Source organism: Hemicordylus capensis, chromosome 1 (genome assembly GCF_027244095.1).
Source record: "Hemicordylus capensis ecotype Gifberg chromosome 1, rHemCap1.1.pri, whole genome shotgun sequence".
NCBI classification, from domain to species: domain Eukaryota; kingdom Metazoa; phylum Chordata; class Lepidosauria; order Squamata; family Cordylidae; genus Hemicordylus; species Hemicordylus capensis.
Window position 1 is genome coordinate 22,874,664 of NC_069657.1, and position 19,423 is coordinate 22,894,086.

A 19,423-nucleotide genomic window follows, 5' to 3' on the forward strand; every position below is an offset into this window, starting at 1 on the left:
CTATACTGCAGAGGAAGCTGGAGATATTTGAGCACAACACCATTAGCAAAAGGAAGACAGCCTTTATTTAGTCATCTAACATTACCCAAAAGCTTAGTTTGTGCTCTGCCTTCTTTTTATTTGTTTTGGGGACTTCTATGGATAGAGACACAAACCTCACAACTCCCTCCCTCGTGCTTGGGAATTCATTTTAAAGGGCTCAGGACCTAGACTCAGGAACCATTTGCAAACAAAGAACAGATTTACGATTAGTCATCTTAACGGTTTGTGGCAATTCCTCATCAAGAGCCCAACAAAAAATTCCCAGTGATAAGACAGCATTGAGGAAGATTTATTATTCATTACATATACATCCTGGCCTTCCTCCAAGCAGCCGAGGGCCTGTACACAGTTCTCCCCTCAAGTCCCATTTTATAGGGCTGTAGGCCACCTCCAGCCTCAAAGGCAGGATGCCTCTGAGTACCAGTTGCAGGAGAGTGACAGCAGGAGGGAGGGCATGCCCTCAACTCCTGCCTGTAGGCTTCCGGCGGCATCTGGTGGGCCACTGTGCAAAACAGGATGTTGGACTAGATGGGCCTTGGGCCTGATCCAGCAGGCCTGTTCTTATACTTGTAGGGTCCTTGTCAGGCAGGTTAGGCTAAGAGTGACAGGGTCAAGGTCACCCAGTGCTTCCATGCGTCTAGTCTTGTCTACTCTGACCGCACTCTCCACATCTCATGTCTCCCTAAAAACCTACTATCTATGGTTGAAGGTGCCAGGGATTAAACCTGGGGAGCTCTGCCACTGCGCTAAAGCCACTACACCTTTACTCACTTGGAGAACATTTTCAATGAAAAGCAGTATATAAACAGTAGTAGTGCTGAAAGTAGACTAAGGAATGCCTACTTGCCACCAGTGGTTATCCTCCCCTTGTGGTTTCTTTGAAACAACACCTGTTCTGAACCAGAGATTCCCATGGATGTCTAAAACCCATACGGTCTGCTGGTCTCCAAGAGTCACACACACTGGCTCGAGAGCTTGCATTTCACTGCAAAACAAACAAGATCTATAACACAATTGTGCAAAAGAGCTTTTTTCCCCCTCATAAAGAAGCAGCCTGTTCAAATCCAGCCATCTAAAAATTTTAATCCACTTACTTGCAGCTGGATGAAACAAAGTTAGAGGTGTTTCATACAATTGCATTATTTTAGCCATTGGACACAATCCAACAGAAGTTATTTGCAATTAAATCCTATTGAAAGAAATGGAATGGGGCTTCATTGTGACTAACGGAAGTTTAACTGATTTCAATGGGGTGAATAAATACGGCTGGATTGTGCCATTAGCTGTTTCAGCTGTTCAAAAGCAGGTGCTAACTGGTACAAACCAAACACCAACATCTCCTTAATCTAAAATGTTTAATACGTCTATAGGACGTATTGAACCTGCTAACTTGGCAAAGAGGCACCTTTTAACGTGGTGATTCTCTTTATTTAGCAGGGGGAAAGTAACTGGCCCCATCCACCCCCAGCACAGTACCTCCAATGACTCTTGCTGGTGTCTATCTTATGTTTCTTTTTGGATTGTGAGCCCTTTGGGGACAGGGATCCATCTTATTTATTTATTTATTTATTATTTCTTTGTGTAAACTACCCTGGGTAGTTTACACAAAGGGTGGTATAGATATCAAACAAACAAACAAACAAACATAGTAGGGCTGCCGTCTCCCACATAGTCCTGCCAGTCAATCAAGATCTTCTTCAGAGGCCCCTCTCTAGGTGCCCTCATCTTCTGATGTTAGGTAGGGCGTGAAGAAAGAGAGGTGTTTTCTTTGGTAGTGCCCAAATTATGAAACACTCTGCCCAGACAAATTCATTTGGCACCAACTCAGTTATCCTTGAGTGTCGGCTGAAGTCCTTCTTGTCCTCTCAGCCTTATAATGACTTTTCATCTGTGGTTTTGTTGTTTTATCTTGTTTTGCTTAATTGTATTCATCATGGTTTTGTATGTCCTCATGTTCCACTTTTGTAAGCCTTGAAGCTTTAGATACACACACACACACACACACACACACACACACACTCACTCATTGTACAGGGCAGCAGATAAGGCTGACCGCGTGAGCCCAACAGGGCTTGCTCAAACCATTTCCCCGGCCCATTCTTCCTCCCTGCAGCCCAGAACTTTTAAAAAGGAAAATTCAGAACTGCACAATGGTACATGAGTGTCATTTGCATGCAAAACATGAGCTACTACAACACACACCTGTGCAGTTCCTTGCCTGTGCACACATACTTTGCTGCCCAGAGCAGAGCTGCACAACTTTGGCCCGCCTGCAGATGTTGGACTACAGCTCCCATCATGCCCTGTTGTTGGCCATTGTGGTGGGGGATGATGGAAGTTGCAGTCCAGCAACAGCCAGAGGGATTAAGTTGTGCAGCCCTCGCCTAGAGTCCCATGCCGTGATATTTGGAAGCCTACATTGAGTGGCAGGAAATCCTCAGAACTGAGAATCTGACAGCACTATTGCAGAAGAGCCTTATGTGCGTGTGAAGACTCTGTGGGGAGTAGCAGTGGCTTCTGCGGGAAGCGTCTTTAGCAGCGGTAGAAGAAATGGGTACGCTTGATCAGGGTCTAGGATCCTTTAGAATTCAGGCTGTTCTCTTTACTTTTCTCATAGTTATCAGCCACTTTTTACATCATCTAACATAATACAACTTCTGCAATGTCTTGAATTTTTGAAGTGCACAAATGTTGTTTTGGATCTCCACTAAAAAAAAAAAATTAGAACTGCATGTTTTGTTTCTGACTGCATATTAAGAAAACCCTGCCTGAGCCCTGAGCAAAAAGCCATTCCTGATGGTCGAGGGCAGGTCAGCAATGGCGTGGGATGCAGTGTGGTTACAGGAGGAGGAGGAGGAGGAATCATCCCTGGAAACCAGCTGGGGATGTCTCCACCCACTTTCTGAGGATCCTCCCACCTTCTGCAGCCACTCCAACTGCATCCCATGCCATTGCCAAGGGTGACTCAACTCTCAGGAAGTGGCAGGGAGGAGGAAGGGGGGCGGAAATGGCCTGTGAGAGTGCAATGCTCACACCAGCTCTGGATGCCACCCACAGTAAAAATAATATATTCAGCTAGAGCCACTAGTATCGTCAGTCATATAACCTTTCTCAATTCTCTTGATAAAGAGAATGCATGCAAATTTCCTCAATTTGGATAACTTAGGGAGTGGAGTCCAGCTTTTCTTTTGACACAATTTGTATTTATCCAAGCGCCGAATGTATTTATTTAGCATGGAGCACTCACAACCCTGATTATTACAGTGCGAGTTAAAGTAGTATTTATAAACAGGTATCTTCTAAGGTGGTGACATAAACGGTACAGCTGATTAAAGCTTCTTCCAAGCCTATGCAATCTTAAATGCTAATTGGGATCTGTCCTGTCCTGTATTAATCCAGCCACTGCTGTTGAATGCCTGACTAGTTCCACTGTTTTTCAGTTTCAAGAGAATGGTTGTTGGTTTTTTGCCTTTGGCTATTTAGCAGAAAAATCAGTCAAACATACTACCCAGATTAGCAAACCAGTCTTCTCACATGGGGTCATGTGCTCTCTAAACATGTGCAAGTTCCAAGTAAGACGATTCAACATCCAAGAGTTACAAAATCAAGAACTATTACAGCACATCCTCACTGATTAAACAGGGCTCACCTGACGATATCGCATTTCCACTGCTCCCCTTCGGGGCAGAAACTGCTCACACCCTCGCGGTAGAGAAGCGCACGCTGTTCAGTCAAGGCCCAGACGACATTATTCTTGGCTGTAACCTGCGATAGCGGATATGGACAGTCCACCTTTACTGCTCGGGCACAGGGACGATCCACACTCAGGCCTTGAAGTGAAATACAGAGTAGCAAGTTTGACCAACTGCAAATTAATTGGCATCAACTTGGCTTTTTCCGGATGGGGCCTGCATTGGTGCTCCCTTTTTATCTGCATTCCGTAGAGTTTGAAACTTACTGTAACTGAGGAAGAACACAGCTCATTGTTTCAGGTTTTACAGTTATACTTTGGCTGCCCTTTTACTTCAAAGTAAACACAATTCTGTGTTGCAAGTGAGAACACTGGACTGGAATCAAGTTAGAAGAATTTGTTTCAAACTGCCAGTTTTTCATGTCCTGTCCAACACACACACACACACACACACACACACACACACACACACACACACCTACCTCTTCAGCTTTAATCTACTAATAAAGTACCACCTGATAAATATTATATAAGTCACATCGGAAGCTGTCTTATCAGACCATTCATCCATTTAGCTCAGTATGATTTACAATGACTGTCCAGGGTGTCATTTAAATTTTTTTTTTTTATTTATCACATTTGTACACCGCCCCAAACTTTAGTCTCTGGGCGGTTAACAATAGCATAAAACAAGTTAAAATATATACAAAAACTTAAAACAATGATAACAACTTAAAAATCATCCACAAATTAAAACCTTAACATTTTAAAGAACTGAAAAAGTTTGGGTGAAGAGGTGGGTTTTCAAATGCTTTCTAAAAATTGTCAGAGACAGGGAGGATCGTATCTTAGTAGGGAGTGCATTCCACAGTCTCAGGGCAGCAACCGAGAAAGCCCGTCCCCGTGTGGCCACCAGCCAAGCTGGCGGCAACTGGAGATGGATCTCTCCAGACGACCTCAATGGGCGGTGGGGCTCATAATGAACAAGATGTTCTCTTAGATACCCAGGGCCTAAGCCACTTAGGGCTTTATAAGTTATGACTAGCACTTTGTATTTTGCCCGGAAACCTATTGGCAGCCAGTGTAACTCTATCAACAAAGGAGTGATGTGGTCTCTCCGAGATGACCCAGAGACCAATCTGGCTGCCACATTCTGTACCAACTGAAGCTTCCAGACTACGAACAAAGGCATAGTCAAGTCTGGAGGTTACCAACATATGTACCACTGCTTCTCAGTCCCATTAGGCAATACCAGGGATTCAACTTGGGACTTCTGTATGTAAAGCAGCAGCTCTTCTCCTGAGCTATGGTCTTTCCTCATTAACATACAGAATGCTACAGGGTGATCTATTGCTGCTTTGCCTGGCATTCCAATGGTGTGTCCGAATGTCCTGGGAAAAGTTGAAGGCAAGAGAAGAAGACAACCAGCAGCAAGGTGGATGGACTCGATTACGACAGCAATGAATGCACCACTGAGACCCCTTACAGGAAAGTAGATCATCCTGGAGAGAATCTATCTATGTGGTCACTAAGAGTCGACACTGACTCAACAGCACTTAATCAAATCTCACATACATGTGTGCTCACACAAACATACACACAAGATTAGGCTTAAATATAAAGCATGAACACTGACTGAGCATAAGTGACTAGCATACATACTTAGGTATGTATATGCAAAATCAGAGCAATAGGCAGTAATTGCTCACATGTCATGAGCAAGATGATCGGGTTTTCTCCACAGCAAGAATGGGCAGTTTCTCTAACCAATGGTCTGCAGGCTGGAGTATGTTTTGTTAGACAAACTGCCCCACTCCCAATGGCATCAAGAAGTTAGGGTTACATAGTGTTGGACCAGGTCTTAGCTGGGTGAAGTGGCAACAGCAAACTACCTTCAGGAAAGCTTGTCTGCCTTACTAAGAAACTCCCCAATAAGCTTCCAAAAAACCCTCTGGGGTTCCCTGTAATGAAACCACTGGAAGAGGAGAAGGAGAATCACAACCCATTTAGGTACCTGTCTGCAAATACAGATCACCATTTGTCCTGATAATCCAGGCCGTGTCGTCACTCAACGATACAAACACTGTTTGGGGTAAAGCTTCGTACCAGTGACGTTTTCCTTTGATAGTTACTTTTCCACAGGCAAAAGCTTTATTGGTTTTTTGTTCAACCTTCCAGAGAAGAGTCCCTGAGGAAGAAACTTCACATTAATAAGATGAATCACATTCAGTGCAAGAGAAGCTGTCTTTTTGCATGCTCCAATTTAGTTCATTAGTAGTTGTTATTTTAAAGCCTGAAAGGCCTCTTGGAGACCTATTTTTATGGAGAAAGAGATATAGAGGGCCCTGCTGTTCAAAAACAGTCACAGCACAGATGCAGGAGCCAGTATATGGGCGTTTCAAAAACCCGGAGAGGTTTTTTCTGTGAACCAGAACTGAACCTAAAATCTCTTGGTTGCCTTGAACTGAAATACTAAACACAAAAAATGACATTAATTTTGCCACTTAAACTTGGATACATTTGGTAAGGTGCAAACTGGCTCTTAGCACTAGGAAGGCTACACAACACACCAACTCACCATTTGCACTACTCAGCAGTGCAAGGAGAGCTAAGGGCTGGTTGTGATGCACCAAAGTTTCTGCAATGATTACTACTGTGACAAATGCAAAAAGCAGTCTGATCGAACAGGAGAGCCACATGCAACTTCCTTCCAAGATCATACCATGCCAGAGACCAATGTCTAGGCACCTGCAGTCAACAATACTGGCTCCTGAAGATTTGCATATATAATTCTGTTGTATATATTATGGGAATAATTCTAGGACATATCCTATGGATACAAATCCATAGGATTGCTGTAAATGGCCCGTGAGTGTCACAAATCTATGGTTGCTTTTATTACTGTTTTAGATTATTAGGAGATTGTTTTATGTGGAACATAGGAAGCTGCCATATACTGAGTCAGACCATTGGTCTATCTAGCTCAGTATTGTCTACACAGACTGGCAGTGGCTTCTCCAAGGTTGCAGGTAGGAATCTGCTGGTAGGGCAAAAGGCAGACTACAAACAGTAAAAACAAAGGGATAATAAACCAGCACGGTCATCTGCAGTATCCCACTATTGGCAAGGAATTAAAATACATATACTGCACTGTATAGCACAACTCACAGCTCAAGTGGCAGGTTTGAGAACCAGTTTCTACAAAGGAAGGAGAGCTGGTCTTGCACAGTAGTGAGCATGAATGGTCCCCCTTGCTAAAAAGAGTCTACCCTGGTCTGCACTGGGATGAGTGACTGCATGTAAATGCAGTCTGCTGTAAGAGATTCCCCTTAGTGAATGGGGCCATATCTCAGGGGTCGAGCATATGCTGTGCTCAGTGAAGGGAGTGAAGGTCCCAGGTTCACTCCCTGGCATCTCCAGGCAGGGTTGGGGAAGACGCCTGCCTGAAACCTGGGAGAGCCGCTGCCAGTCTGAGCTAGAGGTGCCAGTGGTCTGACTTGGTATAAGGCAGCTTCCAATGTTCCACTAGGAAAACCTGTTCCTGGATTCTACTCTGCAGATACACGGAGGGGTGGATTGTCAGAATGCTCTCCCCAACCCCTCAAACTTCCATTCACACAGAACCAGGGGAAGGCTACCTTTCCCCCTGTCATGCTTTCTCTCTCTTTTTTGTTTTAACATGCAGAGAGGTTTTTTGGTTCCATGGAGGAGCCAACACATAACCTTACCACCCCATCTGAAGCTGGAGGGGATACAGTTCCAAAAACCTTTACCACCCGGCAACCCAAAGTTCCTCCATCTGCAGCCTACTGTACTGTTGTGTTGGGGGTGGGGGTTGGTGGGGAGGGAGGGGGTACTAATGCAGCATTCTGTGCCGCCCCCTGCCCAAGGAACTTCATTTCTAGCTCCAGGAGTCTATTCTAGTACATAGGTTCACCATCAATTGCATTTGCACTGCTATTAAGTTTTGTAACCGAATCGCCATCATTTCCCAGATCCACACAATCCTTGTTTTCCAACCAAGGACAGAAGGCAAAACACACAAGGCTCACCAACCTGAAGGAGAGACTGCCACCTGCTGGACATTCTCTTCAAACCTCTGCCAGCGCAGGCCAGCACTAGGCAGAGCACTACAGTACAGGCCGCCTTTGTAATCCAGGCACCAAATGTATTTGTCAGAGACAACCAGGCTCAGGATTCCATAGCCAGGCCCTGCGTAGCCCATCCAGCTTTCTGCAAACTAAAAACTGGAGAGTTAGAATAAGGTGAGGTAGCTGACTGGTTCACGAAAGTTGCTGTTTTAAAGCGGCTTTAATATATGGACTCCATGGGGTAAGTCCAGGTGATCCGTGGAAAATATATGCTGCGCTAAATTCAATTTGCTTCCTGGTGAGGCAGATTAAAATTCCTGGAAAGAACTACTCCGAGTATTTATTTTCTTCTTTAATTTTTACTGGAGCCTTATGAAATTATATGAACGGGGTGTATAAAGGACACTGAACAGCAGAATGATGTTAAGTCTGCTGCCTAGCTGCTATAAGATACTGAGGGAATCCTCTGTGATGGCACCAGTGCCCAATCTTTCATCTTTGACATATTCCAAATATTGCTGGGAATTTTCTAGGGCTCGTCAATGCCCTCCCTTCAGCATTACTGGAAGGCAGATTTCAGCATCTATCTGTTTCACAGTGACCATGTCCTTGTACCACTGGTGAGATCAAAACAACAACTCATGTTCTTTTGCTGTTGTTGTTTCCATTGAGATTGGATTTGATTCTACTATTAGTGAAATTCCCAGGACATTTGGACAATTTTTATGTTAAGATTTGTCTGTGTGTGTGTGTCTGTGTTTTAGAGATTCCTAAGTCACCTATAAATTAACTAAATTTTGTTTTTTAGCATCTAGGGCATGTATTATGCTTGTCTAGTCAATATGAGTAATAATGATATAATATCACTGATAGTGATGCATGTATGAGTTGTATACATGCTTTTGTTCTGTCTTGTTGGTCACTGACCGTAATAAAGATAAACTTTACTGTAAGTGGGGTGGGGGTCCACGGGCAATACTTATGGGTGGGGCTGTAGGAGCAGAAAGGTTAAAAAGAATCCCTGGTCTAATCCATCACTTTTACAAAAGGTTTCAATGTCTGCCAATGAGACGAGCCATGTCTTAGGAAGCTCTAGCAATGGGCATTCCAACATTTATGTCCAATTTGAATTTGTCCAGGTTTATCAGCAAGTTTCTCATTTTGATGCGAGCCAGATTAATATCTAGAAGCGTTTGGACATTTTCTGTTAAAGTTTCAGAAACTGAAATGGCTTGGCGTTGTAATTTAATCAGTGAAAAAACAATACAATTCCACTCTACAATAATGTGTGTGTGTCCAACTAACAATCACCATCTCCCTCAATGGCCCAGGGCTCTCTTTCCCCTCCACTGCCTTGTTGCTTAATAATACACATATTTCAGATGCTGGATTTGGGCTTTTTGGTTACAGAACTTTAAAAAAACAAGACAATGTTTAGGTTTCTTGTGAACCGTCCAGCCATGAATGCCAGCTCAAAGGAGACCAGCTCCGATAGCCTAAACAACCCGTGTCATTTAAAAGATGTAACTGAACTTTTTCAAGAGTTGGATCCAGAGAAACATGAGCAAAATTCCACTCTCCAATCATCCCTCTTGCCTATCTTCCCGCTACTGGTCCAAATCCTTCTGGAAAAGATTGTATGCTACCCTGAACAGCTGTGTGCAGGAGTGGCAGAATATATATATATTTTTTAAATAATAAAATATTCTCACTCAAAAACCATTCCTGAGGATGGGGGTACCTCTAGCACAGTGTGGATGTAGTGCAGGGGGCAGCAGGGGGGGGGGATTACTGGGAATCACTTCTTTCATGAGCAGAAGTACCTTCAGCAATTGCAAGGCACCCTCTAGGTGTGTGTGGACACGCATGTGTGTTGAAGCTGTATATTTAAGCACATACCTGATCAGACTTTAAAAGCACTCCTTCCTCCATGTTGGTTCTGACTTTCTCATGTTCTGCCTTTATCCCCATTTCTGTCACACTTGTCTCAGAAGATGAATAAGGCAGCCCATGCCCATAGATATCCTCTTCATCACTTGATGCCGATCTCTCAGCAATAGCATTGTGGGTGTTGCTTACCAATTCATTGAAAGTGTCTGTGTTGCATTTTCCGTATAATGCCTCCCGGAAGGCCTGCCCAGGTAATGCAGTGTCTGGGTGACAAACTTCTCTCTTAGAGAGGACAGGAGGCTGATCAATGAGATTTTTGGGGACAGTGTCCATTGGAGGTTGATGCTGCTTCTGCTCTGGGTGGGTTTCAGTGCCCGTATTCCAACCACATATTTCCTCGGCATACACTTTTACTGATGCCCCATTCACAGGGAATGCCTCTTCCAAAGCATCTAAAGTCCTCTGCAGACCTGATATATCTAAAGTGTCCTCAGTTTTACAAAGGGCAGAATAATCTGCTCCATTTGGGGGTGGTTGTTCCAAGTTGGAATCAGTTTGTTTCAGGTGAGGGCTCTGTTGAGTCTCTTTGCTACCCACTTCATCTTCTACGTCAACCAAGTGGGAAGTGGAAGCTGAGGAGGCACCCACTTCATTCTCACCATCAGAAAATTTCAGCAGTTCAGGTGCACCACCATTTCCCTCGGGCGTTAAGTCAGCTATGGATTCTGGAGACTGAGGCACACTAAAGGTTTCCGAGCCATTTTCCTCCTGGACCACACTCTGGGATTCCCCACTGAATACACTCTCCTGGTCCACAGAACCCAAGCTGAAGCGGTCTGCAATGCTGCTCATCAGGCTAGAATTCACAGATAACAAATCTGCATTTGCAGACTGAGGACTATCAGTGGAGCCTTGACGCTCATAGCACGGCATGCTTTCCAGGGAGCTGGGATTTCTCCTGGTCCCATTTTCTAAGCTCACACATAGTTGGAGAAAGTGGAGGGTGAGAAGGTTATGGGAGAAGAGAAAGGTGAAAAGAAGTTTAACAACGGAATCCCTTAAATCCCTTCACTAGTTCCCTACGTGGATCCAGCAAAGTTCCTCATCTTTCCTTCCAAAGCTCTCCATAATCTTGCCCCTCCATACCTCTCAACCCTCATTTTTGGTTACACTCATGCCCATGATCTGCCCTCAACTGTTCAAAGTTCTCCTGCTTCCTCAGACAGCTCTGCTTTCTCTCCCCTACTCCCCTTTATGTGTGGAACTGCCTCCTGGAACACCTCTTTTATATACTCCAAATTCTATTTAAAAATCCACTTTTTCTGTAAAACCTTGGGTGTGATGCCTCAGTTTGCATTCCCTACCAGTGTTCCCTGTAACAGGGATTCCCAGACGCTGTTGACTACAACTCCCATCACCCCCAGCTGCAATGGCCTTTTGCTGGGAATTGTGGGAGTTGTAGTCAACAATATCTGGGAATCCCTGTTACATGGCAATGTTCCCTACTATAACTAAGCTTAAGCACATGTAACTGAATCAAGGGTACATGCTTCCCATTTGTCTCACCTCTGCCCCTTTCTTTCCATATCTAGGCTATGAGCCCCTTGGGGCAGGGATCTCTCCTCTAATCCTTAGGGCCAACTAAATACAAGTAGTAAAGACACAATCTCATTGTTGAAGCCACGGTTAATTCCCAATGTCAAACAACCACAAGCATATTGGCAGACTGAACTAGTAATGACATTAAAACATCCTATTGCAGTCTCTTAACTGGAGATAATAGAGCTAGAGATGATCTATCCAGGGTCTCAGGCAGAGACGGTTTCCAATCCTGGTACCCATGATTTTTTTTAAACTTGAGATCACAGAGATCAAGCCTGGAACTTTCTACACAAAGAGCAAATGCTCCACCACTGAGCAACGGCTACTTGCACCCGGAACATCCGTGCAAGGCTAACTTCTGAGATGCAACAGAAAGGACAAGAGATTAAGCTACAAATCCAGAAGTCCCTGGTTTGAAGCCTACCTCTGCTATAAACTCACTTGTTGGTCTAAGGCAAGTCACTTTCTCTCCGCCTCAGCCAGCCCATCTGCAACATGGGAATAATACTGGTGTACCTTACAGGACTGCCACCTAATGGTGCAGCGGGGAAGCAACCTGCCTAGAGAGCAAGAAGCTGTTGGTTTGAATCCCTGCTGGTGTGTTTCCCAGAAATGGGAAACTCCTATATTGGGCAGCAGCGATATAGGAAGGTGCTTGCTGAAAGGCATCATCTCATACTGCGTGGGGGGAGGCAATGGTAAACTACTCCTGTATTCTACCAAGAAAACCACATGGCTCTGTGGTCACCAGGAGTTGACACCAACTCAACGGCACAACCTGCTGTAACGGTTACAACACCTTCAGCATTCAGAGCATTCCATAAATGCTTCGTATCATTCTTATTAACAGTAAAACATGATGTTCACCTATTCAACAAATTTGATTCCACATTTGGAAACTGCAAATCTGAGTCTTGCACCACATGACTGTTGCTAAACCAAAAAGTGTTTAAACCGATACCTAGCTCAAGAGACAAGCCACAGATGTAGTCCTGGCCCCTTACACCAACAGTCATAGAAAGCTAGCTAATGGCCAAAAGAGGAGAAATTTAACTTTGTACACTGCCTAGAGATGTCTAAATCAGGCAGTACAGAAATATGACAGACAGACAGACAGGCTAAAGCTTCAACTAACCAATTAAGCTAGACTTAGGAGAGTTTAAGGTAACCCAGCCCAGTGGGACCCACACAGTTGGAATCCAACCAGTCACACCTACCTATGCCATGACTCAAAGAACAGATATGTGCACGATGGGGAGCACACAGGCACACCCCACCCCATAGATTTCTTTATGACAAAAGGAATACAGTAATCCACTCCAAGTAACAAAGTCTAAGACAAAACTTGCTTTTGTGAAATGTTATACATTGAATATAATATAGTGTTTATAAGAAAATTGCCCCAAAGATGCCATGGAAACTATTAGTAAAGGAAGTCTTTTCTCACCACTTACCAGGTCTTTTCTTTTTCTTCTTTTTCACTTTGATTGGTTTGACAATCAGTTCCTGGTTGAAGTCTTCAGAGCTAATTACACTGAACCTCTGGGAAGAGAGCTGCCCTTCTCTCTGCGCTTCTGATGAGGTCTGATCTCCGCTGGTCATGAAACTGGAGCCACTGTCCACAGAATTCATGGAACTGCTCCTGCTTCTCGGTTCGCTAGCGACCGAGTAGCCTCTTCTTCTTGGGTCAGTGCTTAAGTCCCCCAATCCATCAAAGCTCTGTGAGCGAATTCGCTCAGTTAATAATGCTATTTCCAGCTCAGTTCTAGCCACGGAGCCATTTTTATCAACACGTGTTTGTGGAGAAGGGAAGCTACTTAATCTTTGGTTTGCTTCTGGAGAAAGATCAGATGACACAGATGCAATTACCGAATGTGGGCTCTGTAACTTGGGGCTCAAATCAGATAACGGACTCATCAACTTTGAATTCATGTCTGAAATTGAACATCCAAAAAGATAAAATAGTAAATGGCAAGTAAACAATATTTGGGGGATAGAGGGAAGACGACAAAGGAGGAACATGAGAGAGGTCTATACAATTCTGAATGGGGCAGATAGATTTTTTTTCTTTTTCCTCCTAATGCTAGACTCATCCAATGAAACTGATGGGCAATAGATTCAGGACAGAAAATAAATAACTTCTTCACATAATGCATAACTAGCCTATGGAATCTTCTCCCATAAGGTGTGGCAAAGACCTCTAGCTCAGATAACTTAAAAAAAAAACCATTAGACAAATTCATGGAGGATAAGCCTATCAATTGCTGTTATAGCTATGACTGCAACACAGAATATCTAGATTAAGAAGCAGTAGATCTCTGAATACCAGACGCTGGTGGGCAAAACAACAGGAGAAAGATATCCCTTCATGCTTTGTTTGTAAGTTTCCCAGAAGCATCCAATTAGCCACAGCTGGTGGAAACAGGATGCTAGACTCAATGAACCTTTGAACCAATCCAGCAGAGATCATCTGATATAGAATACGAGCATAATAGCCAATGTTATCCAACTAGATCAATTCAGATAATAATATCCAAATTAAAAAGTACTTTGATGCTTGTGTTTCTGAGAGCAATATGACACTAGTTGAATGGGTGGGGAGAAAAGCTGAGTAAGGACTAACTGAAGTACTAACCAATCATTAAAGATAAGGAAGTTCTCTCCAAGTATTACAGAATCTGACAAGGTCAGGTTACTCTAAATAACACTGCCATACTTAGGGAGTGTGTCTTATTATTTCCTATCAATCATCTTGCCCAAGCTAGGATTACTTTATACTGACACTGGGTGCAATTTTGCACAGACTACCAAGAAGTGAACACAGGTAATATTACATTAGTGCAAGTGTTGCTCTGTTTTCATGGGAGTTGTGTTCACTTGTCAAAAGACATTTGATTAAAACGGAGGCCAAAATGCAAGTCATTAAAAGCTGTCTGTGTTCTTGGCTCCCAAACATACCAATGGGAGTAGTGCTGTAGCTCAGTGATATGGCATCTGGTCAGCTTGCAGAAGGTCCCAGGTTCAATCCCTGACAGCTCCAGATAGGGCTGAGGGGGAAACAAAATCCTGCCTGAAGCTCGGAGACTTGCTGCCAGCCAAGTGGACAGTACTGAGCTAGATGGACCAATGGTCTGACTCAGTAGATGGCAGTTTCCTTTGTGCTGTACCAGATTATAAAAAGAGAATTCTTCCTCTGACGGTGAATAACCTAATGCTCCTTGCCATTTTGCCAGCAGGGCAAGACAGTCCCAGTGTTTGGGGCAAACACCTAGTAGCCAGATTTATTTGGCCTCCCAGGAAGTCTATTTTTATACAGGATGGCCAAAAATGTAAACAACGGCCTGTGTTACTTCTGTACTAGAGCCCTTAAGCACTGCTCAAGTGGTTTCTGCCATTGTTTTCAGAAGTTTATGCCATTGTTTCCAGACAGTCTTGGAGGAAACTGATTATCTAGACTCATTTCAGACTGGCTTTCGGGTGGGCTATGGGGTGGAGACTGCCTTGGTCGGCCTGATGGATGATCTCCAATTGGGAATTGACAGAGGAAATGTGACTCTGTTGGTCATAGGAACATAGGAAACTGCCATATACTGAGTCAGACCATTCGTCTATCTAGCTCAGTATTGTCTTCACAGACAGGCAGCGGTCCTTTTGGAACTCTCAGTAGCTTTCGATACTATCAGCCATAGTATCCTTCTGGAGCGTCTGAGGGGGTTGAGAGTGGGGGGCACTGCTTTGCAGTGGTTCCGCTCCTACCTTTCAGGCAGGTTCCAGATGGTGTCCCTTGGAGACTGCTGTTCTTCAAAATCTGAACTTGTGTATGGTGTCCCTCAGGGCTCCGTATTGTCTTCGATATTCTTTAACATCTACATGAAACCGCTGGGAGAGATCATCAGGAGATTTGGTGCAGGGTGTTATCAATATGCTGATGACACCCAAATCTATTTCTCCATGTCAACATTATCGGGAGAAGGCATAACCTCCCTAAATGCCTGCCTGGAGGAAGTGATGGGCTGGATGAGGGATAAGAAACTGAGAGTGAATCCAGATAAGACAGAGGTACTTATTGTGTGGGGTCGAAACTCAGGAGATGAGTTTGATCTGCCTGTTCTGGATGGGGTCACACTTCCCCAGAAGGAACAGGTACGCAGTCTGGGGGTGCTTCTGGATCCGAACCTCTCCCTGGTGACCCAGGTTGAGGCATGGCCAAAGGTGCCTTTTATCAGCTTTGGCTGATATGCCAGCTACGACCTCAGGACAGTGGTACATATGCTGGTAACCTCCAGACTGGATTACTGCAATCCACTCTATGTGGGGCTGCCTTTGTATATAGTCCGGAAACTACAGCTGGTTCAGAATGTGGCAGTCAGGTTGTTCTCTGGGTCATCTCGGAGAGACCATATTACTCCTATATTGAAAGAGCTACACTGGCTGCCGATAAGTTTCCAGGCAAAATACAAGGTGCTGGTTATAACCTGTAAAGCCCTAAACGGCTTGGGTCTTGGGTATTTAAGAGAACGTCTTCTTCGTCATGAACCCCACCGCCTATTGAGATCATCAGAAGAGGTCCGTCTGCGGTTGCCACCGGCTCATCTGGTGGCTACTTGGGGAAGGGCCTTCTCTGTTGATGCCCCGATGCTTTGGAACATGCTCCCTGCTGAAATAAGAGCTTCCCCATCTCTGACAATTTTTAAAAGGGCAGTCAAGACACATTTGTTCATCCAGGCTTTTAATTAAATACCGTTTTAATTTAATTTTAAAATATTGTTTTAAGGTTTTAAATTATTGTAATGTTTTGACATTTCCCTGTCATTTATTTTAACCAATGTTTTAATTTCTTTGTTGTCATTTATCTGTTTTAACTAATGTTTTAACTTTTGTGTTTTTGTTGTAAATCGCCCAGAGACGTAAGTTTTGGGTGGTATAAAAATATGTTAAATAAAAATGAATGAATGAATGAATGAATGAATAAATAAGCTGGAAGCAGAATTAAAACAGGCTCCAAACCATATTTGATATAGTGTTATATTAACTAGCAAAGCCCCATCCCCATAGGCAAGATCCTTCTATAGTGTCTACTCACAAATAAGTTCCATTCAGCAAATGTCCCTGGCAACTTCAAATTAAAAATGTTTCAAAATCTGGTCAGGCAGGGGTGGTGGGGTGGGAGGGAAACACAGGACTGCAATGATCTGGCAATGACAATATCTGGACACCTCATTTAAAAAGTGAGTGAATAAAGAATAGAAATATCATAGGGAGAGGCTAGTTTGGAAGCATTCTTATTCTCCAAGAATTTATCTAGCTTAATCACTGCAAGTGGCAGAGGAATTTGTAGGCCAAGTTATGCAAAAGGATGCAATCTTAAATCTGCTGCTGATCAATTTCATTGCTTAGCCCAGAAGAGCCGATTAATGACACAACACAATGATCTTAAACTCCACAGAGAATTGCAATTTGCACGCATAAGCCAGACAGAAGAAAAATCACTCCTTTTTCTCTTGCCAATTTGTTTCAATTCAACATGAGCACAAAGCAGTGGGGATCCATTTGCCCATAATGAACTTATCACCATATCGATGAGGGAGTGAATAGGTCATCTGTATCCACTCAGATACAAGAATGCTCATCACAGTCTTTTACATACATAATAAACTGAGTACGTGAATATATGCAAACCTATCGACACCAGTCCTTCGGGTCTGCTAGAGATTCTAATGATATCTCTGTCTCCCTTTAAGAGAAAAATCTCATTTTCAGTACAGGACACCGACACAATGTCGCCAGATCCTTCCAAGCTGCCAATCATAGCCTATAAAAACAAGGAAAAGTTAAAGACAAGCTGTGAATGTGCTGAGAGGTCTTGAAGATGCAGCCAACCCTTCAAAATTCTTAGTGTATTTTCGGCAAGCAACATTCTATGATCAAACCAGAAGTGAAGCAGCACTAATGAAAGGGAGAAAGAACTAATGAGAGTCTGGAGGTGAAGATGGTTTGTATAAACCTTGGCTGAGAGCATGGATGGAAATGGAGTACTGATGTCTCACAATTTAGCTCTGCTGCACTATAGTCACTCTTGTTGGCTTGAGAAATGTAATCTCAGATTACATCCATGGATACCTCAAAGCAGCATCAAGTTGTTAAGATGAAAGAAGGGTGTATGCACTTATTTCTTGAGCATGGTGACAATTCAAACACATAGGTAATGTCCAGTAGTTTGATGATTCAAGCTTAAATTTTTTGTTGACCTATGCACTATGTAAACATGCAACTAGTACTATTGTGGAGTGATGAAGCTGTAGCCCTATTTTCTTCTCACAGGTTGTATGGCAGACCTTCCAATTTTCTATCTCTTCCAATAAAGCACAAGCAATTGATATTAATCTCCTAGAGAGCCTCGGGATTCTCGTCAAGTTAGGTATATTTGTAGGATGGGGTCGTAGCTCAGTGGTAGAGCATCTGCTTTGCATGCAGAAGGTCCCAGGTTCAATCTCTAACATCTCCACGTAGGCCTGGGAAATACATGAGGCTGAAACCTTGGAAAGCTACTGCCAGTCAGTGTAGACAACGCTAGGCTAGATGGAGCAATGGTCTGATTTGATATAAAGCAGCTTCCTATGTTTCCTTGCTGAGCTTCACATCACGATCAGGCTGTCCAGCAAGCAAGCTAAAGGTCACCTGATCAGAAGTGGCTGTAAGTGCTTAGGTAAGGAACACGCTCTCATGCACCCCTTTCCATGCACCCAGAATTCTGCTCACCATCTCACTGTGTCTTGAACTTTCAACTACAGAGACTTATAGAATATTTACCATACTATACTTTAGATTTAAGATAAAATTAATGCCCCAGTGAAAAGCAACTCCACTCTGAATGACCCAAGTCCAAATCCTAGCTCAACCAATGACTGTGCAGATTGCAACGATCAAACTTTCTCCCCATTTCAGTAGGATCAGGAATGATGACCTACTTCATATGTTTACTGGGAGGAGTAAGGACTACAATGCACATGAGCTGCACATTATAGCACCACATTCCTACTAGAGGTTCAGTGTTCAGGACAAAGGCTTGCAACTGAAAATATATATACTAAACATGCAGACGTATATAATGCGTTCTGCAGAATCCATCTGGAATAAAGTGTTTGCTATGGCTTTTATAGCCAAACAAAATATTTTTATTTCACCCAAAGCCCCCACCTTTACATATAGTTCAAAATGTGATTCTCTCCACACCCACCCCCAGTACATTTGCAATTTATTGTCATTAATTTTGGCACAGAAGCTTTGAGGCATACTGTGGGGGGAAACCTCCACATTCTAATACCAGCTTTATCATGATGGTTTTCTAACTGGGTCTGATGAGCCTGGGACTCTCTCTAAGCAGGCAAGGCAAGGCAAGGCAAGTTAGTTGTCTCAGGCAGCAGATTACTGGGGCATCAACAAGATGCCTCTTACTGTTGCTATTGGACTGATCCAACCCTTGCAACTTTTGCAAGGAGCATCTTGCACACTCCTTGCAAAGCCTGCAAGAAGCACAAGGAGTGAAGAGGAGGCTGCTGGCAACTTTCCTTCCCTCCTCCCATTCAACTGTCAGAGCTTGCGAAGGTTGGTTTTGAAAGGGAGCTGGTGCCCACCAGGCAGCATTTGTTTCCTCACCTCAGGCATCACAATGTCTTGGGCCTCTCTTGCTCTCACTGAGGAACTCCTGCCAAGATCAACAACAGTGGTCAAGCTTTCCTGAAATTCACCACTTTCAGGATATCTGCCACTGCTGATCTTCCAATGTGCAGCCACCGGAGAGAATTAGATGTGTTCTCAGATGTGGACAGTGAAGCCCTAGTCAGTGCCTTCTTTAGGTGCACGGATGCACTAGGATTCCTTCTTTACATACAGGACAAGTTAACGCAGAAAATGTTTCCTGAAGATAGTATTTGGTTTCCTTATCATATGCTTCACAGACTGTTTAGCTAAGAATCAAGCTGCAAAAATAACTCCTTCACAAAACTGAACCCATTGCTCAAAAAGGTGTGTGTGTGTGGTGGGGGATAGTATTATTTAAATCTCTGTACTGGACTGGATGGGCCTTGGGCGTGATCCAGCAGGGTTG

At 43.7% G+C, this 19,423-nt stretch overlaps 1 protein-coding gene and 1 long non-coding RNA gene across 6 annotated transcripts in view; one reads left to right on the plus strand and one right to left on the minus strand.

Moving 5' to 3' along the window:
- The window catches only part of TECPR2 (tectonin beta-propeller repeat containing 2), a 79,006-nt gene that overhangs the window by 45,208 nt on the left and 14,375 nt on the right, over window positions 1-19,423 (minus strand). For all 5 annotated transcript variants that reach the window (XM_053300395.1, XM_053300386.1, XM_053300367.1 and 2 more), the window contains 7 exons: window positions 16,996-17,128; window positions 12,771-13,250; window positions 9,724-10,685; window positions 7,790-7,973; window positions 5,748-5,921; window positions 3,692-3,872; window positions 886-1,027 (listed from right to left, as the gene is read on the minus strand). In XM_053300395.1, the coding sequence (XP_053156370.1) occupies window positions 886-1,027; window positions 3,692-3,872; window positions 5,748-5,921; window positions 7,790-7,973; window positions 9,724-10,685; window positions 12,771-13,250; window positions 16,996-17,128 (2,256 nt within the window). The remainder of the gene's footprint in view (window positions 1-885; window positions 1,028-3,691; window positions 3,873-5,747; window positions 5,922-7,789; window positions 7,974-9,723; window positions 10,686-12,770; window positions 13,251-16,995; window positions 17,129-19,423) is intronic.
- Window positions 1-19,423, plus strand: part of LOC128346791 (uncharacterized) — a 52,798-nt gene that overhangs the window by 28,913 nt on the left and 4,462 nt on the right. The gene's annotated exons all lie outside the window — the stretch shown is intronic.